General features: G+C 41.3%; 1 protein-coding gene across 6 annotated transcripts; it reads right to left on the bottom strand.

The window, feature by feature from the left end:
- Window positions 1-15: 15 nt before the first annotated feature.
- NEXN (nexilin F-actin binding protein) lies at window positions 16-27,189 on the bottom strand. Of its 6 annotated transcripts, none has more exons than XM_081914185.1 (14): window positions 27,039-27,189; window positions 16,305-16,390; window positions 15,306-15,497; window positions 15,014-15,089; window positions 13,425-13,573; window positions 10,283-10,327; window positions 7,520-7,717; window positions 7,146-7,325; window positions 6,551-6,739; window positions 4,419-4,616; window positions 3,890-4,111; window positions 2,148-2,333; window positions 529-889; window positions 16-433 (listed from the first exon to the last, which is right to left on the bottom strand). In XM_081914185.1, the coding sequence occupies exons 2-14, from the start codon at window positions 16,329-16,331 to the stop codon at window positions 420-422; spliced, it is 2,037 nt and encodes a 678-aa protein (XP_081770311.1). In that variant the 5' UTR covers window positions 16,332-16,390; window positions 27,039-27,189; the 3' UTR covers window positions 16-419. The 6 variants fall into 6 exon arrangements, with proteins under 6 accessions (XP_081770311.1, XP_081770315.1, XP_081770314.1 ...); XM_081914189.1 differs by lacking the exon at window positions 27,039-27,189 and adding an exon at window positions 26,071-26,224; XM_081914188.1 differs by lacking the exon at window positions 15,306-15,497.
- Between the last annotated feature and the right edge of the window lie 308 nt (window positions 27,190-27,497).

Here is a 27,497-nt window from a genome sequence, read left to right as displayed (position 1 = left end):
GGTCTTTGGATAACATTAAGTAGTCTGCTACTTAGGGTAACCTTACATGAAGTAGCCGATCACATTCAAGACAATCGTGCATTTTTATTAACATGGTGAAGACTTGATGGGATCATATGACAAGCTGTTTCATATGAACAGCTTGGCTTTCCTGATAAGAATCTCCTTGTCACAGAAGCAATTCAGTGGCATTAACAAGCAGCCACAGTGCTGTTTACAAGTGGAAATTGAGCCATTGTTTGTCAAATGAACCAAACTTCTGTTGCCAAACTTCAGTCTGAAACCAAGAGATAAATCTGGCAATTGGGTATCTTATTTGAGGAATGATAGACAACTTCTTGTTGGCCCCACCACAGGAGAGAGAAAGAAAGATGGATGTAGTAAATTTAGGGAAGGAAGGCTCCAGAAAAAGTAGTATATTAATAGTCATCAGCTAGAGAAGAGAAAAGAAAAGAGAGTTAAGAAAAGATCAACAGACATGAACAAGAACTAAAGATCTGAGAACTTTTAAAAAACACTAACTCTTACTCTCAATAGTGAGAATACAGGTGCTAGCTGCTGTTCCTCTGCTGTTTACTGCTTTACACATATATTCTCCTTCATCTTCTGGGAAAGTTTCTGGTAAGTAAAGGCAGTAGGTTTCTCCTCTCTCAATATATTGATAGTCCTCGCAGTCCTGCAACATTTCGCCTTCAAACCACCATGTAACCTCTAGCTTGGGTTCTCCAGTTATTTTAACAGTAAACCTTACTGGTTCGCTATCCACAACAGACACATTTTTAAGAGGCTTTTTGAACCATGGAGCACCAGATCGTGCTTGCTGTTCTTCATCCTCGTAGACTGAGCCGTTAACAACGCTGCCATCCTCTTCCTCCTCCTCTTCCTTTTTCTGCATTTTGAAATATAAATTGCAACAACAAATGCTGAAACACATTATACATCACATTGAACAGTACCAGTATGGTCAGCTTGAATAGCTCAGTTGGTAGTAGTGTGTGGCGCTGATAACACTCAAGATTGCAGGTTTGATCCCTACGTATTCCTCCATTGCAGAGGTTTGGACAATATCCTCTGGGTCCCTTCTATTTTTTTTTATTATAGGTACAGCTAATTCTCAAGATCTATCCTCACACTAGTCTAACCACACAAGTGTGGTAACTGAAACAATGCAAGAATGGGGTTCTGCAAAGGGAAGCAGGCCTAAGTCTCAAAAACAAGTCAGTGGGATCTTTTTAGCCTTTAATGTTTTGTGTTTTCTAGGCCTTGTAGAACAATGCAATAGTAATCCTTGCCCGCTTGCCAAAAAAAACAAGCCTTGGTTCCACTGCATGCACCTAGAGCTAATAGATCATCTCTTACTCTTAACGAACCAGCGTGTGGATAGGCTTTCAATTTTTAAGAGCTCAACTTTTTAGGGATGTGCATTGACTCCAAGATTAAACTTGCGGATGTATCAACAGGCTGCAGCCTTATCGAAGCACTCTTTCTAATTGACGTATTGGGAAGCAAATTTTTTTCTCTTAAGAACAAAACCTCTGCTTTCCTTCTATTCACTGTAAAGGAGAATACGCTTTCCGTTTTTACAGTGGTAGATAAAATTTGCAGGCATAGGAGCCCCTCCAGAATTGATGGACGCTGCCAAATTGTAAGCAGTTGCACCCAAGGCTTTTCATGCAGTGCACCTTAAAAGTATATTATTGCCTGTCAGACGTGGGCGCATTTGCAGGCATGGTCTCCTGTTTTGAGGGGATGAGGCCTCCCCAATGTTGGAGTTATGGCTGCAGGGGTTCTGCTGCAAGGGAAGAGTTAATTACTTTGGGGTGGATAGCATGAATTTTAAGGTTGTGGGAAAAGGAGAATGAGCCCCAAAGGACTGGGGTAGGGGAATTGTCACACAGCAAGGATTCTCTTATCCTAACAAAAGAGAAAGGATGCAGTTTCTTCCTGAGAATTCTCTATTGCACCCACTTTCCCACCCCTTCAAGATTAGGGCATTTCCTTAGCTTTGTTTTACTTTCCCTCCCCCTCCCCAACTAAACCCAGTCACTTTTGGGGGTTCCTGACTCCACGGAGCAAATCCCTCATCTCACTTGACACTTTGCTAATGGCTCAAACTAGCTTGGGCATGCGAAAACCACCTGCATCACCTTTTGCAATGCAGCATCAATTTCCTTCTGTTCAAATTGCATGCGTAGCATTTTTTGTTCTTCAATTCTTCTCTGCTCCTCCTCTTCTCTTGCCTTTGCCATTTGTTCAAATCGGGCCTTCATGTCTATCTTGTGTGTAAATGGAGCTTCAGATTTTGTGGCTGGCTTTACATCTACTTCATCTTCCTGGAATAATAAAAACATTATGAGATGGCACCAAGTTTTTGGAAAAAGTGCGGGGGGGGGGGCGAGAGAGCTGTTATTACTGGATATGGAAAACAGGCAGAAAGCTCACTACTCCATAAACTGAATAGAGCCTGTTACCACAAGATGTCAAGCTGTAGGCAAAACAAAACAAGTTTCTTCTAGTGACATAAAGCATATCCTGTAGCATCGCTATAATTTAATGATTCAAGAAGAAATTACAGTGCGCTGTCACAATTAAACATAATTCTAAGCTTTATAATCCTGAGAGGGTGGTGTTTGCTACATGATTTGCAGGAAACCTGGATCATAAATACTACTGCCTTTAAACCTTGATTTTTCCATTTTGTGAAGATAATACATATGAAATCTGGAAAGGAATTTTCATCTACCTCGCTAGAGGTAAAATAGGAGCACAGTCCATGATCAAAACAAGATGCAGGGCAAAAAAAAAATTTCATCATTGTCACTATGCAGTATCACTGTGACATATGGTAGGACTCAGACTAGATGTGGCATGGTGAAGATAAGCGTCATATTTAATAAGTTCCTGGAGTTAGATCTTCCTTTTTGCCCAAATCCATTTCAAAAGGCAGGGAAAGAAGACATTAGACAGAATGTGGTCGTTCTGACCACAGAGAACTCTCTTTGTCCTCTTAAATTGAGTAGATCTCTGGAAAAACTGGTTAAATAACTGCTGCAGGCATAGGCAAACTCAGCCCTCCAAATGTTTTGGGACTACAACTCCCATCATCCCTAGCTAACAGGACCAATGGTCAGGGATGATCAGAGTTGTAGTCCCAAAATATCTGGAGAGCTATGTTTACCTATGCCTGATCTGCTGGCATAGCAGTCATGCCCGAAGGGGATCATCATAGTTTCTATTTAGCCACACAGACACTGAAATTGACATACTACAGATTTAATCAAGCTGTAATTTTACACAACTAGTTATAGGTATCAGCTAGTATCCCAAGAAGTGGATATGAATCCCCCATTTGGATGCCTGCAAAAACATTTTTACTTCCAACAAGCCTATCCAGATAAGCATTTGCTTTTAAATTTTTCTGATTTTTATCTGTGTATTATTGATAATTATTATATATATTGTCCTGTGCACACTATGCGATTTTTTTTTTGAAAACGCACTTTCACATTTTTTCAAAATGGTTTTTAAAAAACACAAGACCTGTTCAGCCAAGCCAGTGGTGCTCATACGTTATCACGAGGCAGATTCAGAATACTGTTCCTTTGGTTGATAACAGTACTTGTCTGTATTGTGGTTGCAAGTTTCCCATGGGTGGATCACACAATGCAGCAACGTATAAATTTCGTAACCATATGTGACCTTCCTACCTGCAGTTACTAGATTGAAACATTCCCACCGTCCCATAGGATCCAGTTATGCAAAGTAGTAACCATGTGGAGACAGGTTTACACAAACAGTGCTATCAGTAAGTCTTCAAGTCTTGTAGTAGCCACACAAGCCCTCACAGAAGCTAGCGCAAGACAGCCACTGAATTGAAAATGGGACCTACCTCTTGAAATTTCTCTGCTTCCCTTTCTTTTATTTCCTGATCCATAGCTCTTCTCCTTGCTCTTTCTTCTTCAATTTTTTTCTGTATTTCTTCTTCGGAGAGCTGCCCAATTTTCTCAAACTTTTTCTTCAAGCTCTTCGCTTGAATAGAACCACTTCTTTTTAACCTTATTAGCTCCTCATATTCCCTGCTTAGCTCAAAGGTTTCACACTCCTCCTCTTCCTATTTAAAGGAAAATATGCCACAAGGTTATTGACCATCAAATAATACCCCAAAAAACCACCAAATGTGCAGTGCTTAAATAACGCACTGTTAATTATGTAATTTACATTTCTTTGAGCAGCGACATTGAATTGCCTGGGTCCGCAACACCCTGCCTGCTGTTTATTTTGAAGTCCAGTTAGCTACTAACTATAATTTTCACAACAAGCTTTTAAACTGCATGCTTTTCTCGCCCCTCATATTAATTCAAGAAGCAGAAAATTCTGCATGCGCTTATCACAGCAATTCATGTTAAGAATTGACAGACCTCTCCCATTTCTTGTCTGAGCTGCTCAAATTCCTGCTTTTCCATTTCCAGTTTTTGTCGGCGCTCCTCTTCTGTACGCCTCTTTTCTTCTTCCATTTTTTGTCTCAGTAGCTCCTCAAAGTTAATTTCCAGTTTTCCAGGTGTGAGAGATTCTTGGGATACAGTTTTAGACATTGGCGAAAGCTCATCATCTGGACTCTGTTTGAAATAGTTTTATCATTGCACTGATAAAAAATTACATTTGTGTTGAGCATCCCATTATATTATAATTTAGATCCACGAAGTGACTTGGATCTAGAGAGACCCTGAAAGAGGTTCACTTTATTTGGCTCCTCAAGAGCCCCCAACAAACCTCTGGCACTCTCATAAAGTGCTTCTATATGATTTTTGAGTATCCCTTCTCCTTTACCCCCATGGGCGTAGCCAAGGGGGGGCAGTTGCTCCCCCAGATCAAGTAAAACAATAGAAATACTTAACTAACTGACCAATCATGTCAGTTCTGCCCCCTAACAAAAATCCTGCCCCCCCCACAAAAATCCTGGCTACGCCCATGTTATCCTCCCTTCTCAATTCAGCGAAAGCCTTTGGAAAAGCTTTTCAGGGGTGACAGCAGGGCCTTATTGGAAGAAAGAACTAAGAAAATCAGCTTCAGCTAGGCATTCTTTGCAGGCTTTTCTCTTGCTCCAAACCTATAAAATTTATATGTACAGGGATTTTTTTGGTCTAAGGTGCAGCTATGCTTAATGATAGTTGCGATATGTTTGCTTATTTGTAACTCTACACTAAGGGTTTGATATAAAACATCACTTCTTACTTGGATAAAATCTCCATTGAAATTAAGGTGATCAACTTCCTCATAATGAACACTGATAATCTCTCTCTCTCTCTCTCTCTCTCTCTCTCACACACACACACACACACACACACACAGATCTATACCTTCAGTCGACGGCAGTTATGTATATGGAAGTTACAGCTTGACGGGGAAAGGTAAGATGTTAATGTACCAAAGCACATTAATTTATTAAAGGATTGTGAAAAGTGAAATACTAAATAAAACCAACCCTACAAACACTGCCAGCAGAACACTGACACAGGATCTGAGCACTAATCAGTTCTTCCAAATAGGAAATTGAAACCAAATGCTCCATGATGTTCCCACATTTAAAACAAAACACCACATGCTCCATTTCCTCACCAGATGCAATCCTTACCCTCTGGACAATGGTTGCAATCCCTATTTACTTATTAGTAGCTCCAAGACCATAATGGGAAGTGCTCTTTCTCTGAGCTAAATTAGAAGATTGCAATTTTTATCCAAACTTCTTAAACTGCTAGCCTTTCCCTTTGCCAAGCTCACATGAAACAAGAGTTATGGGACAGGGACCAGTTAATGGAAACAAGTTCTTGAAGGACATGCTTTGTATTTACATGTGCTAATTTCAGTAAATTGAAACAGAACAGTGTGTTTCCGATCTTCTGCAGATTATAATCCCATGAGCATAACTTGCACCCATAGGAGATGTGAGGGAGGTGATTTACACTTGGATCATTGGGTTCCTCTCTGCAAATATGGTGGGGGAGATCTTGCAACAGAAAGGGGAAGACATGGGCACTGCAAGGGAAATTTGGTGGGAAACGTCTGTCGTGGAGACTGCTGGGTCTAAGTCCATGGAAGAGCAAGTTTGTTGAAGCCTATGGACTAGTTGGTTTTCCTGCTACAGTTTGCCTTGACCACTAAGCTGTTGGATTCCTCCTCTTGTGTGTACGGAGAGAGAGAGAGATGCCACCAAAGTGACCAAGATGTGCTGGTCATCATGCAAGTTGTTGAGGCTCAGTTGATGTTGACATGAAATGGTGCATATAGTGTCATCAGCCCAGTCCTATCTGATGCTCTTCCAAGAGAGATTTAGTAGGCACCTCCCCTTGACCTTAAAGTGTTTGCTAAAAATGTTTCTGTGCGGCCAGGCTTATCCAAGCAACTAGGAATACTTCGAGGATAGTTTGTTGATGCTCTGTGGTTTAAAAGTCTTACCTAGTTTTTATTGTATAGATATAACTGGCAAACTACTCTGTATTTTTGTGTGAAATAGTGGTATACAAGTATTTTTATGAATAAATAAATGGCCTACCATGCTTTTTCTTGCTTCAGCAAATGCCTTTTTCTCTTCTTCTATGCGCCTTCTGGCTTCCTCTTCTGTTCTCTTTTTTTCTTCTTCTTGCCTTTGCCTTTCTATTTCCTCAAAAGTAAGTATCAGTTTCCCAGGACGGAACTCCTTGACGGAATTTTCATTTTCCTGATCATCATAATCTTCATTTAGCTTTCAGGAGAGAGAAAAAAACCATGTAAATAGTAATAATGATGGTGAAAGGTGCAGCAAATTTGGGAGGTATTGAACTTTTAAAAATAACCAAGAAAATTTTTAGTATTAAAATAATGTATATAGATTCCCACCCCCTTCCCACTAAAATATACCAAAGGTCATGCATGGAAGCTAAAATAGATATAATTAAATTGCACAGTAATTCAAGTAATACAGTATTCAAGCAAATGCAAGTGGAAGTACCCTGCACAACATAAGGATTCATGCAGGACATGATGTGTGAGAGAACAATGAGGTAGGGTTGCATGTGTGTCCCCCGCTTTGAATTTTCATATGGTCAGGCATACATGTCTCCAAGTCCATCCATCCTCCACTAAGACCATATTTTGCTCCATATGCTTACCATTTGCTGCCTTGCCTCCTCAAATGCACGTTTTTCCTCTTCCAGACGTTGCCTCGCCTCTTCCTCTGCTTGCCTTTTCTGATTTTCTTGTCTCTGTCTTTCCAATTCTTCAAATGTTAGTTTCACCTTGCCAGGGCTGGGTGATTCTTTTCTTTCGCTGTCAAGCATTTCATCTTCATCCTGTATACAAAAGTTTGTTATTTCGACTTAAATCCTCGTGATACTTAATGCAAGCAGTCTTAAAATCCCAGATTTTCCTGCACTCCTGAATCCACTTAGTTGGAAGCAAGTTTTGCTGTAATAACTGGAGCCTTTTTCCAATGAAGCATGCTTAGGGTCAACATGCAAGGGGTTCCCCCCGCAATCTTGCTTACCACATCTGGTGAGAAATATTTGACTTCCCTGAGAGCTTGCTTTTCCTGCTCATATCTCAATCGCTTTTCTTCTTCAAGCTTTCGCCTTTCTTGTTCTTCTCTCTCTCTCTCTAGGTCCTCAAAGCTTATTTTCATCTTCCCAGGTGTTTTGCTAGGTTTTACGGGAACTACTGTCACTAGCAATGAATCATCACCTTCCTGTTGTTAAAAACAAATGTCACCGTGAACATTTGGACTGTGCAACTACTACTGCCTGTGAAGAATTACACTTCTACCAAAATGTTCAATTTCTTGGAGGATGTCTGGACAAAATCTGTGGCCACAGCTGTCTTTAGGGTAGCAAAATGGCATCAGGAGGAGATGCTGCTCCAGCTCTGGGCACACAGCTGCTGTCAATCATTTGTGAATACTTGAATTGTGCCATCAGTTTAGCACTTCTGAACATTCAGCAGAATAATATATATCTATGAAGCTGTTTGTAGTCCTTACAACAACCCTGTAAGGTAGGTCAGTATTCCTATATTGCTCATGGAGAAGCTAAGAGGGACTTGCCTAAACCAGCTAGTAAGTCTGTGACAAATGAGAGACTCCAACGTATTGTAACTCCATTTATCTTTTTCTCAAAAGTTCAGGTCATTCAGGTAAGAACCCAGTCCGGATAGAAGCTGAGCACCTAATTTGACACTGATATGCTGCTTTACCAGGTCCTTAAGTTGATAAGAGTTATCTCAAGACAACTACATCTATTAAACTGAGCTTTGCTTGTACTTTTCAAGCATTAAAAGATGGGTGGGGGGTACAGGAGATTAGCTCCAAATGTAGTAAATACCCTTTTCTAATCTGATCTAGGTAGATGTGAAGTGTAAAGGGATGCTCTTGAATAAGTAGAGCAGATACGGTTATTAAATGCCTGGGGCATATGCTCAAATAAAACTATAGAAGGTCCATGTTTATCTGGACCATATCTAGCAGGCAGGGCACTCCTATTTGTGCCACTTCGGTGAATGTGATATAAATAAATATGTGGGAAGTGCAGTGCTACTAATACAGGCACAGATCTACCACACATCAGTATTAAAATTCCGATTACAACACTTGCTAGGAAAAGAAGATCACACGCACACATACACACAGCCCTGGGATCTTCTGTCCTCAAACCTACTTTCCACGCCCCCCAAAAAACAGAAAAACACCATGGTGTTAAGAACTGGTGGTACCACACAAAGGGCATGGTAAAATTGTGGGACCATGCAGCAGTGTAGTAATCCTTGTGTCAGATTCTATGCTCCTCATCCATTATGCAGAAGAATTCACTTTCATGCAGGAGCAGCTATTTTGATGACTGTCAGCAGATGGGAGTTACACTCCATGAAATCATGGTAGGATATCTGGAAACGTTTGGTTAGCCTAATTTCTGGAAAATACATTAGAACAGTAGTACCCAGACTGCGATTCATGGACTATCAATGGCCCAAGAGCTTTCGTTGAGGTGGTCCAAGGCATGTCGATATTAAAATACTCATATTGATTTTGATTGCTTCTTTTGTTTCTTGTATTTTATTCTACTACCATTTGCAATCTATAAAATTCAGATTGCAGCGTTAAAATACAACACAACAAATAGCAATTAAAATACAATGAAAAATCACACAGCATCTACCACAGCTGTTAAAATTGCTACAACTGGTAGGAAAACCATTAAGTGGCCTGCCAAGTCCATCAGCAATTTTCAAGTGGTCCATGGGGTGTGGGGAGTTCAGAAACCACAGCAATTTCATTTTTATTCACTAGATTTTAATGTTTTCTCCCATTATAGAATTTAAGACTAGGATTCTCAAGCAATCCCACACTCAAGTACTGACCAGATGCAAATCGGATTAGCTTCAAGTAAGGGTCCTTTCCCATCTGGGACTACCTAAATATTAGTCATTTTAAATGTAGCCAGTTTCTTGAGGGATCTTAGATTTTAAAAGATACTGCCAAGGCAAATAACATAAAAAATTCAAAGGACTTCATAAAGACAATCTTAGAAAGTGAACAGCTCTGAAAGCCTAAGGTGGCTTTAATTAAGACACTCTAGTTAATCATTTGGCTATTAACTTGTTCCACAACTTTTGTGGAAAAAAGTTGTCTCAAAGCATAATGGGTAGATGCAATCCTAATTCTGTTAATTACTGTGTGTAGGTGTATTGCAACTGCCATAGTGGAATCAAGATAGCGCTGTCTGCAGATAGCCCACAGGCCACATACAATGTGTCTGTAATGGCATTACATCAATTCAAGCAGTAAATATAGTAGCAGCCTTAGGGTTTATGAGACCACAACATTTACCTTGGGGCTACTGACCTCATTTCAGAATGCACTTCGCATTACTGTAAGAAAAGAGCTAAGCAACATGGTGCCTTCCAATTGTATTACGCTACCATTCCCTTCAGCTCTGGCCAGAAGCAGATTAAGTAAACATTAAGAAACAGCATTGTAAAATAATGTGCAGGCGTCCATGTCATCAACGGTTACCGGCAAATGGCAAAGAGCCAAGAAAAGTCACAGTGTAAAGAAGCAAAAGTCATTGTAATTCTGGTCACATTTACCTCATGGCGAGTGCCGAAAGCACTGATCAGTCTGATAGCATACTGTCTCTGCTAGCAAAGTGTGCTTTCGTGTCTTTCCCAAGTGTTTTTGTTTAACCCGGCCATTACTAGATATGTAATAAACAATGAGTCACAAATAGGTGAATGTTTCATGGTAAAGAAGTCTGATTACCTCCGATGCCGATTCGCTTCCCGAATTGTTTAACTGCTCATCAATCTATTAAATAAGAATTTCACACAATAATGTTACTTTGACTCTTTGGCTCCCCCTTGCAAAAACATTTTAAAATATGAAAATATTGTGCCGAATGACAAAATGAAATGTGGCATTAAAAGGTGCACTTCCAGTGTGTACATCTAATCTAAGCAGCTGCTGGTCAGACATTGATCTCCAGAGGTATTTACCTCAACTGTGCAAGAGGTTCAGACTTTAGCATGCCCTCCTCCATCGTACACCATGTTCAGCAGCTAGAAAGCTCCCACGCTGAACACAACCCACTAATTTTGTGCCATGGCCTGTGATGTGCTGGACAAGCAGCAAAACCAGCAGGCCCCAGGAGACCTGGAGTAGATGGCTGGTGAAGGGTTGGTAACAGGTGAACTGAGCTGAAGCATATTCACTGGAAAAGCACAGTCTCCCTGTCCCTGCCATCTGGAAAGCCTTTACAATCCTTGCTACTGCTGCAGAGATATCCTGCATTCACCTATGCACAGAACAGCGCACTTAATTTGTATCTTTCTCCACAGCCTAACATGCTTACTGGGTTGAGATTTTCCCCTGGAGAACAATGTCTGGCCAAGGCTATGTGGCGATTCCTTCACACAACCCTATTTTGTGCTCATTTATGGATACATAGGTCCAGCAGCTATGAGCCACATGTAAAATTTTGCATATATTCCTTTAAAAATACTCAAATGTGATCAGAGTGGATCAAGCTCTTGCTTCCTGGTTAATGTCCGGGAATGAGATTGGGTTAGGACTGGGGGGAAAGGCAGGATATAAATATAAATACAATTACAACAATAACAATTAAAGGTAAAGGACCCCTGACAGCTAAGTCAAGTCGCGAATGACTCTGGGGTTGTGGCGCTCATCTTGCTTTACTAGCCGAGGGAGCCGACGTTTGTCTGCAGACAGTTTTTCTGAGTCATGTGGCCAGCATGACTAAGCTGCTTCTGGCAAAACCAGAGCAGCGCACGGTAGCTTTCCTGAATTTCACACACTGTATTCATTTGATAGGGTGTGGAGTACATTGTTACTTAAGGGTGCCTATAACATCTAGTGTGAATATCTAATGTGTAAAACCATCCTTTACATACTAGTTCCCACACTACACAGGCATTCTTTGCTTCAATTAAATATTTGGCAACTACTATTGCCACAGTCCGTAAGGCTAACTGTTCAGTTAAGACCTTTATTACTCATGCTTCACCTTTTATTATGATACTGAGAATACTGGAATTTCTGGCAGGCTGAGGGTGGCTTAGTTACTGTCTACAGCAACAATGAATGTTTGTTGCATTGTAAAACAAGAGAAAGAACTCTAAAAGGGCACCTTTCCGATGATCAAAAGTTATGGGTAAATTTAAAAGCTACAGTGTCTGTATGGAGGTCACCCAAAAGCCTGTGTCAACATTCAACACAACACAAAGCATGCAGGGGCAAAAGTAGGCTTTATTTTACTCAGGTCAAAGACCCAGTTTGGCACTCCTCATGTGCATTTCCATGCACACACAGGCAGGTAAACTCAATGGCACCCCAATGGAGGCTTCACCCGGGGCAAAAAACCTGGCTAGCCAACCCCCTGCAGCTATGGCTTTGCAGCATGTAAAGCTAACATCTTGCTTCTCCTGTCTTTTGTAGTATCTGTACTTCTGGAACTGCCAGCTCCACAGAAGTATAAAGGTGAAGCATGCAATCAGCAGGGAACACTGCATGGGATTTCTGGTGGCTTCTGACCATAATGTTTAAAGCAGCTCTTATGAGTTAAGCTGGAAAGGAATGCTTTAAAGAAAGCATGGCTGCACAAATTATCCTGTTTGCAAGAAGCTTTCAGTAGCACAGTAGACAAGTTAACCCAAGCAGCTATTTGGGCTCATGGGGCAAAAAATCCCCAATCTTCCTCAATGCCGTAAAGGAACACTGGAACTTCTAATGGTATTTACTTCCTAGTTGTGAGCAATGGCTTGTAGTACAAGATCTGGACAACAGCCGTGTCCCAAAATTAGAGTTAGATCACAAGCATCTTAATTGCTTCTGTACATTTCATCCCATGAAACAAGCAAATCATTCTTCATACAAAATACCGGCCTCAGAAATGCTTTTGAACTGATCGATTATCAATTTCAAAATACAAAAACACTTTAATAAGTCATACAGATCCTTTACAGAAACTCCGAGTGCAATTCACCTGTTCTCCCTCTGTATGCAAATAGAAGAGCATTTTATTTCTTAGCTTATTCGAACCAGTAAAAAACTGCCTTACACAACCTTTTCTCTATTTCTCTCATTGTTCAAATATCAGAAAACATATATTTCATCATCTTGCGACATGTTGCATCTTATAAGCCTGAGAGGTATATGAGCATTACTGGCAAATCGACTTGATTAATGTGGTTGTACCGGCACAGCACAGGATATTTTTCTATTGATAGCAACCAGTCATTCATACATATACACACACATTTGGAAATTAAAGCATGAGACACCTGATCCTAGCACCCAATTCTCATAAAGAAAATGGCGTTTTAATACTGAATGCCAAGAATGCAGGCAACACACCAAATATGACACTCCCCAAGGAAGAATGTGGCTATGTTGCATTCACAAATGGCTACAGAATTGATATTCAGTGTCAGTACGGTAGGTAAGAGACTTTTTAACTTCCCCTGGTTTTACCCATTTTCTGCAGAGAGGACCAAGTACAGTCAAGCCAGGTTCAGTTAGTCTCTTAACATTCAAATGCAACTCGTCCATTTTGCAAATAAACATTTGCCGCTGCAGTCAAATTGTATTTTCAGCAATTTAAAACATCAGAACATTGTATCTCCTTCATTGCTGAATATGACACTCTGTGACTATGTAGGCAAACAAACAAAATGTTTCAAACGCCCAACGTAACTGAATGGAAGAATACATAGTTATAGTAAATAAAATACCGATGTGGTAGGAAAAGCTCCATATACCACCTGATGCTTCAAATGCACTGTTTGTCTTGGAAGTAAGACGTGGAAGACTACTGTTTATAATTTAAATGGCTAGGGTTTTTTATTTTAACATTTGAATGGGATATTGTAAATTACTATAAGCTTACCTCTTGTGCTTTCTTTGCTAGTTCTCTCTGAATTTTCCTTTTCTCTATCATGTCTTGTTCAATCCTCCGCTTCCTCTCCTCTTCCATTCTTTTCCTTTCTTCCTCCTGCCTCTGCTTTTCCATTTCTGCAAACTTCCCTTTGACAGTCCCTATGAAAAACAAAAGGGGAAAACGGACAGCTCAGTTTATCACCTGACTATCCATCATTCGTAAAACACTAGTTTTCATTAGCATAAATATATTTGTTTAGAAATGTGGAGGAGGAGGTAGCAAGTTGAACAGAAGCATAGTTTAGAGCTTGGATAGGGAACTTGCAGCTTGTGGGGGACATGCTACTGTCCTTGCCGTAATTTTCATGTGGTCGAGAGATGGGATGGCACACAGAAAGCGTATTATACAGCCATGTGGTGCTGTATGGCTCCTGAATGACTTTCACCATGGGTCAATTGCCCTTCATAGGAAAAAGGTTAATCCAGGCAGATGAAGATGATGGACTTTATGGAGCTGGCTTATCTCACTGGGAGAATCCGCAACCAGAAAGAAGAGGAATATCAAGAAGACTGGAAGAAATTTAAAGATTATTTGAATAAATATTGTAATATTAAAGATTAGTAGTTACTTGAAAGTACTAAACAGGCCTAGGATTAAATGAGGATAAATTAAATAAATGAAATATAGAATGTTAAGGAAAGTTTAAAAAATTGATAATAATCGGAATATTGTTTTTTCAATAATGATATTGGAAAACTGCTACATTCAGTTACAAGGAAATTCAGATGGAAGAGATTAGAGGAAGTCAAGTACCTTATTTTTTGCACCATAACACTCACTTTTTTCCTCCTAGAAAGTAAGGGGAAATGTCTGTGCGTGTTATGGAGGGAATGCCTACGGGTGGCATGCCTACGGATTTTCCTCCTCTAAAAACTACGTGCGTGTTATGGTCGGGTGCGTGTTATAGAGCGAAAAATACGGTAATATGTTCATGAAGTTGGAAACTTAGTTAACTAATTTTTATTGTTTGTTTGTGGTTATATTTTTGGTTATTTGTTTTATACCTTTTTTCTTTTTCTTTCCTTTTTCTCTATTTTTGTTTTATTAGTTTTACAGTATGTGTTGTATTTGTTGGAAACTTAATAAATATTATTGGGGGGGAGGAAAAAGGTTAACCCATCGCTGCTCTAAGCGTAGGCAGCACCACAGTGCGCCTTGCTTTTGTAGATTTATCTAAGAGATAGAATGCAGAGCAACACACCTCCTAAGGAAGGAGGCAGGAATGTGTTGACTGGGGGCTTAATGGAGTTCCTCAAGGCAGTAGACCATAGAAAGCTCTAGAGATGATCACGAGCATTTTTTATTGGTCCTGGAAGGAAGCATGAAGACAGCCAATGCAGTTGGTCACATACATTCTTTGTGCCCTCCTATCCTTGTCAGGAGGCAAGCCACAGCATTCTGTACTATGCACAGCTCCAGAACTTCTTAAAAGTTGGCAGCCCCACAGAGTGTTGCAGTAATCAACATGAGCTGTTACCAAAGGATAGGTGACAGAGGTCCAATCTCTTGCAAAATAGACTTTAACTCTTAATTCTTACCTGTTAGTTTTGGAACATAAGCTTTCTCAACTTTAGACTTTTCTTCCTCATCATCAGAAGCAAGTAGTTCTATCATCTGAAATAATGAATGAGAAACATAATTTTTCACTTGTTTTTTTGAAGGATTTAAAACGTAAATAAATCTAGAGAGTTTATGCAAGGTTATAAAATAGTTTATATAGCTGGATCAAAGTATATTTATTTGTACTGCAGTGTAGAAGTTGGCAAGTTATTTTTAAAAGCTTGAAAGGAAATAAAAGTAACAGAAATGAATTTTTGCAAAGGAATTGACCTCCTGCTTCCGCCTGTTCCATTCTCTTTCTCTAACATACTGTTCTTTTCTTCTTTGCTTCTCATCTCTAGATCGCCTTTGATTTCTTTCTTCCCTTGCTTTCTGCATGGCTTCGAATTTATCCTTTACATCACCCTTTCGAAGTTTGGGCACATAGGACTTTGGGACAGGTTTAGACGAAGAAAGCAGAATCTTTGTGAAGACAGGGAGAAGGCAAAGACAAGAGAAAGATGGTAGAAGCAGATGAAGAGAAATTGCATGGAATATTAGACAGAATGTGAGACTTTTGAAGAGACAGGAAATAAATTGGAACCTGAGCTGCATTTACAATGTTTGCTTTTAAAGAGAAAAACAAACTCTTTCTTTTGCACAGGTATAGGAAGCTCTCATGAAGTTGCTTTTGTATTAAACCTAAACCTAAATCTTCCAATAAAAGATGGATCACAGTCATGTCTAGAAAAATTTGTTATTAAAAAAAACAACACAATTGCTAATTGAACCAGACTTTTGCCTGGATAGTGTAGATTTTCCCTCTCTTTACTTTTCCATTTATTTGGAACAACTTCACAGTTTGACAATTGTACTGTTTTAAACTGAAATACTCTACAATTTTTGCTTTAGGATTACACACACACACATGCACGCGCGATTCTTGGGCTAGAAGTCAGATGTACATCTTAGGAACAGTTTGTGCAACAAATGGAAATCCCATCAAATGTGGCTTCCCCATTCATTCAGTAACAGTAGATGATGATCTGTGCATGCTTTTTCCCCTTGTGCATGTGAACTCACACAGTTTTCTGGACAGAGTGAAAATATGCAGAGCCCTAAGATGTGTGCATTCCCTGACAACCATCCCGTCACTCTACAGGTGCCCACTTCACATGCTGAGAATCAAGGATCTAAGACTCTTGGTTATATTATATTATTTAATTTAAGCTACTATAATAAAACCAGAGTTTGTTGTTTGTACTTCCCCCTTCATACCACCATACATACCTCTGTCTTCTGTGCAACGTCATTCATGGCTACTTTCTGTGATCTAGCAGCAGCAGTGTGCAAAAATGGATGTGTCCAGGCTTTACCTTTGTAAGGAAAAAAAGAGATAAGACCTCACTTGGTTGATATGTATAAAAAGGAGGGTGGTGGTGGTTCTCTCTCTCTCCCTCTCCCTCTCCCTCTCTAAGTACTCAAGTACTAGGTCCCTGCAGTTTCTATCCCAGTAGAGAATAAAGTAGGGTCCTTGAGTCCTTTGCCTCCCAGTAAATTCAAACTGTGCATTTACATTTCCAGTGAGATTGGAAGCCTGTAAACATGTCTTATAAAACATTAAGGCCTCATATCCACATAGAAGTGTTATTCTGTTTATATCACAGCTTTCCTCCAAGGAAAACAAGGTATCGTGCACGGTACATTTCCCTATTTTATCCTAACAACAAACCTGCTATGTAAGTTAGGCTGAGAGATAGGAAGTGTCTTGGCCTGTTCAATCCTGTTCAAACCCTCTAATCACTAAACCACATTAGCTCTGGAACGAACCACACATATGCAGATGAGCTCCATCTCAGATTCTTCTAATATTTCCCCCATTCCTTCTTCTAGCCCGTTATATCACCACAGTAAAACCTGCGTCCTGATTAAGCCTTCACATAAATTGTTAAGAGGGAAAATGAGAAGAGATTGGCCGTCTGCAAAAGCTTCAAAGAAGCCTAATATCTGCTACAAGGGACCAAGCTAATGGCCTCTGATCCCCACATTCTTGTAGTTGAAATTACTTCCCTGGCTTGAATGAAGTAATTTTGCCTTGGGAGAGTCACTTGCTAGCAGATGTGGAGTGTTAGCACATGGTGGCTTGTATGTATTTCTCATTTCACTTACTAAGAAGCTAAATCCATACAAGAGAGAGACACTTTTGGACAGGAATAAGGTGTACAGCCTGTTCTGAGCAAGGCTGGACTTCCTGCAACAGCCTGTTTTCAATCTGGATCTAGCCCAATTTCTAAATGGCTAGATTGCAACAGTTGCCAAAGAACGCTTTTTACCAGTTTTGCCTTATACACTAGCTGCACACATGGGAGGAGAAACCAGACCAACATTTCATGCTCCAGATTAGGCTGCTATGGTGTAGCCTACATGGGGCTGCCATTGAAGACCATTGAGAAAATGCAGCTGGTCCAAAATGCAGGTGGCGATGTGAGATACAAACTGCTTGGGAAGATAATAGTGGATAGGGATAGAAGGAGTTAAACTCCCTTCATCTTTCCCCCACTCCGTTGCTGCCACCCCCAAGTTGTTTATCCATTAGGAAACTATCCATTGGATTTTAAATAATGCCTATTTATACATATGCAGTTTGCTTCTCTTAAAGGGACAGAAGTTTGAAGGCAGGTATGCAGGCAGGCACTCCCTTAATCCAACACTATGTAGAAAAGAAGTTTTTCCAACCCTGTCTTGCTTCCTAGGCCAAGATAAGTGACCACAGTTTTATGCCAGCAATATACAGAAACAGCTTTATATGGGCTGCAGCCAGAGTACTGTGGAGAGTATACTCTATCAAAACCCATTTTGGAAGAAAATTGGGGGTAAGGACTAGCATTCCAATTGCACTGTCATGACAATCATAAAAAGTCAAGAAGCAATGTTTATGGCATTTAAGCACTATTATTTTGTTAACATCATTACCCATTGGAAAAGGGGCACATGATGAGTGCTACTCTTAAACAGATAAGTAGCCAGGAGTCAGAGTTTAGTTTTACTATTCAAAGTTATCATTGGTTCTCTATTCGCACTGTCTCCAAATATATGTTTTCTATACAATAGAAACATTTTGAACATATATATCTCTTTTCTGAAAATTCTATAGCACATACTTCTTCTTTTTTTCCAAAAAAGGAGGGGAGTATTTGAATTTTATATTATTTGCTGGAATAACCGCTTCACCATTTTCTGGCCATGGAGCTCAACTATTCAACATGCTTCTGAATGTGGATACATGAGCAGGCGATGCATGTAAGGTGCTGACAGCCATTTCTATGATAGCAACTTTGCTTTTAATAATAGCTGGAAAAAAGCTCTATTCACAAAACCCTTTGTATGCATTCATGTACCCACATGCATAATTACATACAGGAATTTATAGTCCACATGAAGTACATCAAGACAACTTACAACTGATATGATAAAATCAGCCCATAAATATGTATCAAATAATTTAAAATGGGGGGGAAATGTATAGATACTTGTTGGCTAAAAAGATAAATTCATATTGTGAAGGCCTGTCCAAATAGTACATGCCTGAAAAGGCAGGGGCAATTTGACAATATTGACAACCTCTTCAGTATAGCAGATGATAGATTCACTAGACATTAATAATCTGATTTATGAAGAGTCTATTATTTGATCCAACATTTCATATTTGTCATGTATGTGTTACATAGGTGACAAATAAATGTAGGATCTTCTGGCTGCTAAAAAGACTTATGGCAGCTCAATAAGCTAGTGGAGCTATCATTTACTTTCTTCCTGCTAGCTGCTCTAGAATAGCAGAAGGTCTCTCAGCAGCTGAGGCTGGTCTTGCCCCCTTTGCCAGACTCAGTAAGGTTAATACTTAGAGATTCTAAGTCATGGGTAGGCAAACTAAGGCCCGGGAGCTGGATCCAGCCGAATCACCTTCTAAATCTGGCCCACGGACAGTCTGGGAATCAGCGTGTTTTTACATGAGTAGAATGTGCCCTTTTATTTAACATGCATTTGTGGTGTGGGGTGGGTTATTTGTGGGGCATAGGAATTCATTCATTTTTCCCCCCTTCAAAATATAGTCCGGACCCCCCACAAGGTCTGAGGGACAGTGGACCGGCCCTGGGCTGAAAAAGTTCTAAGTGATGAGAGTACAGCAGGCAAAACTTCCTCTTACAGAACAGGTGTGCTGATGTAATGCCTGTATGTACAAGTAGAGGGACAGAGGCAACACTGATACAATTGCTGCTGTTGGGTGCTAGTTGGGTGCCCTTGCATGGATGTGTTTGCATGCACATAAACACATCATTGTGGTAATGCAGTTGATAGTAAAAAATGATAATCAGGGATATATACTTCTTGCTGAAGATTTAGACAGTCAAAAACAATTTTTTTAAAAAAGGAAAATAAAAACATAACATTCTGCATGTGTGCACATGGAGGATATAACCAAATATATATTTTTTTAAATCATAAACTTAAATAATCATAAGCTATTTTTCTGCACAGTCTTTAAAAAGTAAGAGACTATGTGCTCTGACATCTGCAAAATGCATGCCTTGGGTGCTCTCCTTCTCTTGATTTACCATTTTAACCCTTCTTGTGGGTTGTTCCTCAAGCTATAGCTTGCATAGTACTTCAGGGGGAAGAGGACATGTCAGCTATACATAATAACATCAAGATGCAGTCAAATGGTCATCCTGTAGGAAGTAAAGCCTATTGCAACAGTTCAATAGCACACCAATAACAGAAATAGATCTTCACAGAAAGGATCGACATGTGAAACAAAACGTACAAGTGAGAACAAGCACTTCTGGCAAATAACACTGCCTGAACACCTGGCAACGTGTGCAGATATAACAAGACCTGAATTACAAGTTTGTAAAAAAATAGGTAAGGATAGTTACTTAATTAGGAACCCTACCCCATTTCCTCATTTCTTTCTTTCACTTTTCAAAATCACTTTATTCTTCAAGCACATTGAAATATAAAAAAATATTCAGGCAAACCACACTCTGTTGACCAGAGTAAAAAGTTGTAATCCTCCACAATTCAGGAGTAGCTCATATCTAATCCATAGTCAAGCTACAGAATGTTGTTGATCTTATGTGGGAATAGGGATGGGATCAAAATATATGGGGGGGATACTCTCTAGAGCAGGGACGTCCAACTCCCAATAGGCTGCAATCTACTTACAGTATAAAAAAACTGGCAGTGATCTACCCATTGTCGTTGAATGGACCAAAGTTGCTGAGCTTTCTTTAGGAAGCCAAAGTTATTGAGCTTTTTAGGAACCACAGTTGTTGTTTTTCTCCTTCTTGGGGGGAGGAGGAGATCACCGAGGGGCCAAAGATATACCAGGATTTACCAGGAACACCCCACAATCTACCAGTAGATCACAATAAACGTGTTGAACACGTGTTGAACAATGACCTTGGACACCAGGTATTATCTTCAAGCCATAAACAGGGCAGATCCATATGAGCCAATAGCAAAATGGCATTTTAGACAAACACTCAAAGATACATCTAAGAAGAAAAGCACCAGGCAGGGTAGACTAGGGAGTTACTGAGCATGACTGACATTTTGTTGATGGGGAACCTGTTGGAATCCAGTCCCCAACCAGCGTTGCTAATGATCAAGGATGCTGGAAGATTTAATCCAGCAACATCTGGAGGACTGCATGTTCCTGATCCTTGCATTATACCATGCAAGGCTGTAGAAATAGAGCTTATGTCAGCAAGTGGACAGAGTTGCCTCAAAATCATTAATTCCCCATCACTCCACCAGTCTGGTCACTTTTTTTTTAAGCTTGCTGGCTGCTTTGTACAATTTCCATGTGATCTCTTGAACTTTTCAAAGGCTTCACAGAGCTGAATTTTATATTCAACATTACATTTCTCATTGAGTTTTACTTTATTTCAGGGTTTAGGTTGTGGTAGTTGTCCAGTCATTATACATATGTCTACTTTTAAAAAAGAAAGAAAGAAAGTCCTTAACAGCATGTCCTGGACAATAGCTGCCAGTTTCCATTTCATTGCAAACTTGCAGCACATAAATTAGAAAAAGGAGCACATTGTTCCAAAACATCTTCCTTGATCTTGTTAACTGAATTACTTTTTCCACATCCATATGTGGAAGTCATCACACATCACCACACCATCTTACCCCTTTTTATTTTCTCATCAGAATCTACAAACAGTGATGTTGCATTATTTTATGATTTCAAGAAGAGGAGGCTGCACAAAGGACAAAAATGCTCATCCACTGCTACCAGTAAAACCGCAAAAACAGAAAACAATGAAACCAGCTTCATTGCCTAGCATATGAATGAAATATGAATGTGCAAAGCCTAGCAGTTTTCATTCCAGTAGTGATTTGCAGATGTCAAGTTAACCAATAGCTGCCACCATTGGGATCAAAGGAAGATTCCCAGGATACCAACAATTTGGAACAGGCGTCGGAAACAATGTGCTCCAAGGTACTGAAGAACAATATTAACTTCCTCGGCACCCCCACCCCAAATTTCTGGGTCACTTTATAACATTTTTATAACATTCGTATCTGCTTTGAATAGTCCTATTAAAAAAATAAATCTTAGGCCAGGATTCAAAGAGCTGCTTGGGTCATACAAGAGAGTTTCTGCAGTCAGAATAATGTTCTACTCTCTCCTTTTTGCCTTTGAACTCTGCATCATAATAAAAAAGCTGGTTGTTATCATTCCCTTCAGTTTCAAAAGCAATATGCCATATGGCATGGGGGCACTGCTTTCTTAAAAATAAAATAAATAGTACAAGCAGTCCTATACATTTATACCCACCAGCAGCTGTCCAAAGGTCTCCAGTTCCCTTAAATGATGCTAGCCATTTTTCCTTGTTGCCCCTTATTCTTGGAATGCAACTACTATTGTTGATTTCCTTTTCAGTCCCTCCTCAAAACTTGGATTTCAGATTACCACCCTAGTCCTGGTGCCTTATTGCAGTTAAACCAGAATACATTCAGTTTAAATATTCACATAACAACTGCAAATAAACTGTTATAATAAACTATTTTACCTAGTTCAAAACAGGATTGCTCTTGATCGGAACTATCTGGAGGGGATTGACTGGGTGGGTTCATGTGGTCATGGATTCTTCTTTGTGTGAAGGTGCTGGGAGCTGTAGCATAGCTGTTCCTTGAGAAGCCCTATTTGGATTCATGAGACTTAACAACTATCACCTAGTCACTGATATCCCCTTTTAGGGACAAGGTGCCTGAGAAGATGGTGGCCTGTTTCATCCATGTTCAGGGCTGGCTGGAACTGAAACAACCCTTGGTCCTCTGATGGTGTATGGAGAGAGATAGGGAGAACAAAACCTGCTGATTGTCCTGGATCTCTCCAAGGTTTTTGATGCTATCAATCATGGTATCTTGCTGGATCAATTCTGTGTAATGGGAGTTGCAGGCATGCTGATATGATAACATACAGGGACGCGGACTTATAAAAAATATTGGGGGGGGGCCCGGGAAAGCTCATGAATAATAAATAAGCTCATGAATATGCAAATAAAGTGGCGCCGCCTCCTCGTGAGTGAATAGGGGAGAGCGTGCTGCGCCTATTAATCAGCTCCAAAGGAAATTGGGGGGAGCTTTTGCTCGGGAGGGAGGGCAGGAGGCATGCAGCCCGCCCCTCCCTGTGCATTTTGGGCTGGGGGAGGGGCGGCGATGGCACTCTGCTGGAGGGGCGCCGGAGATTATTGGGGGGGCGGAGCCCCCCCAAACGAATTTTTGAGGGGGCTCGGGCCCCCTCAAGCCCCATGGAGTCGGCGCCTATGATAACATAATTCCTACTTCCTGAGTCATTTTTAGAAAGTAACATTGGGGGACTTCTGCTTGAGCCCCAACAGCTGTGCTGTGAAGTCCTGCAATGTATTATTCATCATGACTCCCATGCTCTTCAACATGTAGATGAAACTGCTAAGTAAGGTCATCAGAAGATTTGGAGTGAGCTGTCATCAGTGTATCATTGAAACACAGGTTTGTTTGTCATCTGAGTCATGTGAGGCTACGTAGGTGCTGGACTGGTGCCTGGGTTTGGTAATGGGCTCAATGAAGGTCAATAAACCAAGGCTGGATCCTGACAAGATGGATGTACTGCAGGTAGGTGGTTCCCATGTTCAGGAAGTGAGTATGCAGCCTGTTGTGGATGAGGTCTTTGGGGAGTCCTGGATCCAGCATTGTCACTTGAGGGCCAGCTAACCTTGGTGACATGGAGGTGAAGATACAGTGGTACCTCGGGTTACATACACTTCAAGTTACATACGCTTCAGGTTACAGACTCCGCTAACCCATAAATAGTGCTTCAGGTTAAGAACTTTGCTTCAGGATGAGAACAGAAATAATGCTCCGGCAGCGCAGCAGAAGCAGGAGGCCCCATTAGCTAAGGTAGTGCTTCAGGTTAAGAACAGTTTCAGGTTAAGTACGGACCTCCGGAACAAATTAAGTACTTAATCCGAGGTACTGAAACATTTTGTTGCAGGTTCCCTTATGTGGTTGAGCACTTATCAGTGTGGAAGTGAAATGGGGAAGCCAAAAATAAGGTAATGGCTTCTACATACTTGGAAGATATTCTAGGTACGCATAAATACACACTAATTAAAATAAAATGGCATTTTCCTTCAAATCCCAAAACTGCCTATCAGGAACCTGTAAGTGTATTTGATGTCGATGACAGTTGGGCCTGCACAGAAACCAGATATCAGGCAGGCTACATGAGGGAGAGTCATAGCTCAGTGGCAGAACATGTTATTTATGTGCAAAAGATCTCAAATTCAATCCTCAGGGTCTCTAGGTAGAGCTGGGAGAAAACCCTGTCTGAAACCCTGGAAAGCCATCTGTAGTCAGCATGGACAGTACTGAAATACAGTGCAGATGTTTTAGACCACAGTTTCCACCAGTCCCAGACAGAACAGCCAATGGTGGCAGGGCCATCCCGCCCAAGAGACAAGATGAGGCAACTGCCTCAGGTGGCAGAATCCACATGGGCATCAGATCCTGATGTAGATCTTTATTCCTTCCTTGTTCTTGACGTAGATGTCAACGCACTCCTCATGCCAATTTGTGATTCGCCTCTGATGTCAAAATGTCTCAGGTGAACCCTAGGTGATGGGAATTGTAGTCCAAAACATCTAGAGGGCAGCTGGTTGGAAAAGGCTGCTTTAGTAGGTTCATTGCAGAGGTCAGATCTGATTGTGCACTTTGCCATTCACATAGTAATACTGACCATTACTTGCATATATATACATTTAGGGTTTTACAGAGAAACTGCTCCAGTTGGGCTGGCATTCACACAGACCTCCTTGCGATAAAATACCACCAGAGCTTTGAGAAGTGTCACAATGAAAAATAGGTTTCATTTAGTAAAATAGATCAGCTACATGATGATATAAAATAAAAGGCAACCACGCTTGCTCCCCCACCTCGTTTAATAGAACGTATGGTTGCAGATATCTCGGCACACAAAACAAAATGAATATTTCTGTTTAGCACCAAATCTAGTATATTTTTTAATGCAACTAGAAAAAATATTTCTGAAAGCAGTCTGTTAAGCATTCATAAAGGTGCATACACTCGTAGCACACCCCTCTTATTCAAAAAGTCTTAAATTCAAAATATTCTACCTAAAATCAGCTGATATTTTATGCACAAACCTTACACCCCTGATTCACTTGTAAAAGATATATCTCCTAAACAAGAAGTTTTGGGCTTTCTAGTTTAGGTTTTCTTTGGTTCCACTGACCAATTAACCTTTTGCCTCTCCATTTATGATTATATCTCTGTACATTTCAGCATGAAATAAGGCTATGCAGTGGATACAAGCAGCTAAAACACTTGAAACTTTGAGGAGCAACTTTTAATGAATTATGGAGATTATCAGTGTCACCCAGACCAGCTTTCTCACATCCCATTAGCACAAAGCAAGGCAAAATCACTACTACAAGACGAACAAACGACAAGAGCAAGAAAGGTTTGCTGAGCCGGGTTTAGAGATCACCCACCCACTTATCTGGCGACACTATCGCTACTGCGGCTGCTGCTGCTGCCGCCACCCCCTTGCTCTAATATTAGCTCAGCACCTTATTCCTAGTTGTCATCTCCTTAGCCACTGATCAGTTCCACACCTTTCAGCAAAAGGTTTCTGACCTCGGGAAAGCAGAAAAGGCACCTGCATTAATCCAAGATGTTCTCTCCAGGACTTAGTTCAACTCCCTTCCACAACCCACCCCTGGCCCTGGGAAAGTTGCATTCAATTGCCATTCCATTAAATATATATATATGTGAGAGCTGCTGGCTCTGGATTTTGAGCGTTGCGATATGTCCAAGGGAGTTTTGTTTCAGAATAGAAGAGGGCCCTGGTTGGAAATGGATTTATTAGGCTGTTCCAGCGGTGCCACACAAGCAACAGCCTGCTTCTTCAGGGCTGTAAATGCACAACAAGCCCGACCAACTCAGAAGCTGCAAAGGGACCCACAGCGAAGCCCCCAGAATGTTCTTCCAAATAAAACCCGTTTCTAGTCTAGACAAGAATGTGCGCCAACTGTTGCTCTTCGGACGTCAAGGGAAACTAAAGCTCTGCGACGGGTGGGTGTGGGGGGAGCGAGAGAAGAACGACAGACAAATTCGACCGTCTGAGGAGACATGAAACAGATCGCGCTGACTGGTGGAGAGAAGAGGGGGTAGAAAAAGGAATTTTCACTGTGCCAAAAAAATTTTAAATTTTTAAAAATCCATGGGGGACGGAGAGGGGTTGCTAGCCCTCCCTCTCTCCTGTCACAGGAAAACCGAATTAAGGACAAAACACAAGTCAAGTTGGACAAGGTCAAGCCAAAGGGAACCTCTTGTTTGTAGAGGGAGAGAGCTCTCCCTCGCGACCGTCCCCCCTGGGGCTCCCTCGCCTCATTGCGCGCCAAAACGCCCGCCTCTCAGGCCGACCTTCGCGCCAAAACAAAACCCAACACTCTCTCGTGCCCCCGAAGGCAGCTTCCCGTACCTGAGAGCCCCCTGCGCGCTTCGCTCTGCGTCTCCAGATAATCCCAGCGGCTGGGTGGGCGGGAGGGAAGCTGGGAAGCTGCTCTGCTTCTGCTGCTGCTGCTGCTGCTACCGTCTGGTGGTGGTGCTGCTGCTGCTGTTGCCGCCGCCGCCGCGCGCCCCTTGGCTGCGGCTTCAGCAGCGCCGGGCTCTGCAAGTTTCCATAAAAGTCCCGGTGCGCAGCCCGCTCCCGCATTCCAAGCGAGGCCCGGCCCGGCTGCAGCTGTCCCGACGCAGCACACGCGCGCCCTGGCCGCCCCCTCCTCCTCCTCTCTCAGCGCCCTGGCCGCGCCGCCTGGGCCCCTCTCTCTGGCCCAGCCGGGTTATTTTAGGCTGGAAGCGCCGTCAAGCTATAAATACACCCAGGGACTCGGGGAAACTGGAGAATTCCCCGGCCGTCCTGGAGGGGTGGGGGGCTCTGGCAAAATGAAAAGCGGGGGGAATGGAGATGAGGGGAAGAGACCAGGCTATATCATTCTGAGCCGGCATCCCTGCCGGCGCTCATTCTGCGCTGCAAAAGTGTCCCTGAGCAGGTGCAGAGTGCATTTCCTCCAAGGGCTGGTTGCTACGGAATAAAATATTGGGAGGGGGCAGGTAAGTCCCAACCCGCACAATCGATCACATGACACGACACCACGCACACTATTTGAAAGGCAATGCCCATCGATTTTTTTTGGGGGGGCGGAGTTCCTCTGCTGAGGTCCAAAATGGAAAACTCGTTTATTCTCCAAAAACAGACCCAATTAACTCTCAGCTTCCACCATGCCCTATATACTAGACTCCGTAGGGTCACCACCATCCTTCAACAAAGAAGTCCACGTAAACAGGCACCCCCCCAAAAAAAAAATATCAGTGTGTCATTCAAAAGAGATCAGTTAGATCTAAAAGGCATTAATGCAGTCATTACTTAGCAGTTAGAAAAATACTCACTATCAAGACTAGAAAATGTATTTTCCCCCTTCTCCCTTCACACACACAAGTATTTCTGGTCCAGTTGATGGCAGGACTTTAGAGCAGTGGATCAACTCCTGACAAGCTTCACTTTTGTATATTAGAAAAAAACTGTTCTGACTCTGAGATCCTGGTGGCTTTTTTATAGCTCGAAACTGACTGAGAGCAAGTAACTAATAATAGTAACTTACCAGATAATTGTAGCAGCCTGAAGTCCACTCAGTACCCTATCTATATGGGTGATAGCCAGCATTACTCATACTCAGAGTAGACCCACTGAAATAAATGTGTGTTTCTTTTCAATGGGTCTTTATGACTAAAGTATTTGTGTGTTCTGAATATTTTGCTAGTGTTCAGAATATAGGATCAGCCCACTATAAACATCAGCATTTATTTATTTTGTGGTTAAATTTGAATGTCACTCTTCATCTGAAGATC

Source organism: Podarcis melisellensis (assembly GCF_964234715.1).
Source record: "Podarcis melisellensis genome assembly, chromosome: 6".
NCBI classification, from domain to species: Eukaryota; Metazoa; Chordata; class Lepidosauria; order Squamata; family Lacertidae; genus Podarcis; species Podarcis melisellensis.
The sequence above is the reverse complement of the archived record's forward strand: the minus strand, read 5'-3'. Positions and strand labels throughout refer to the sequence as shown.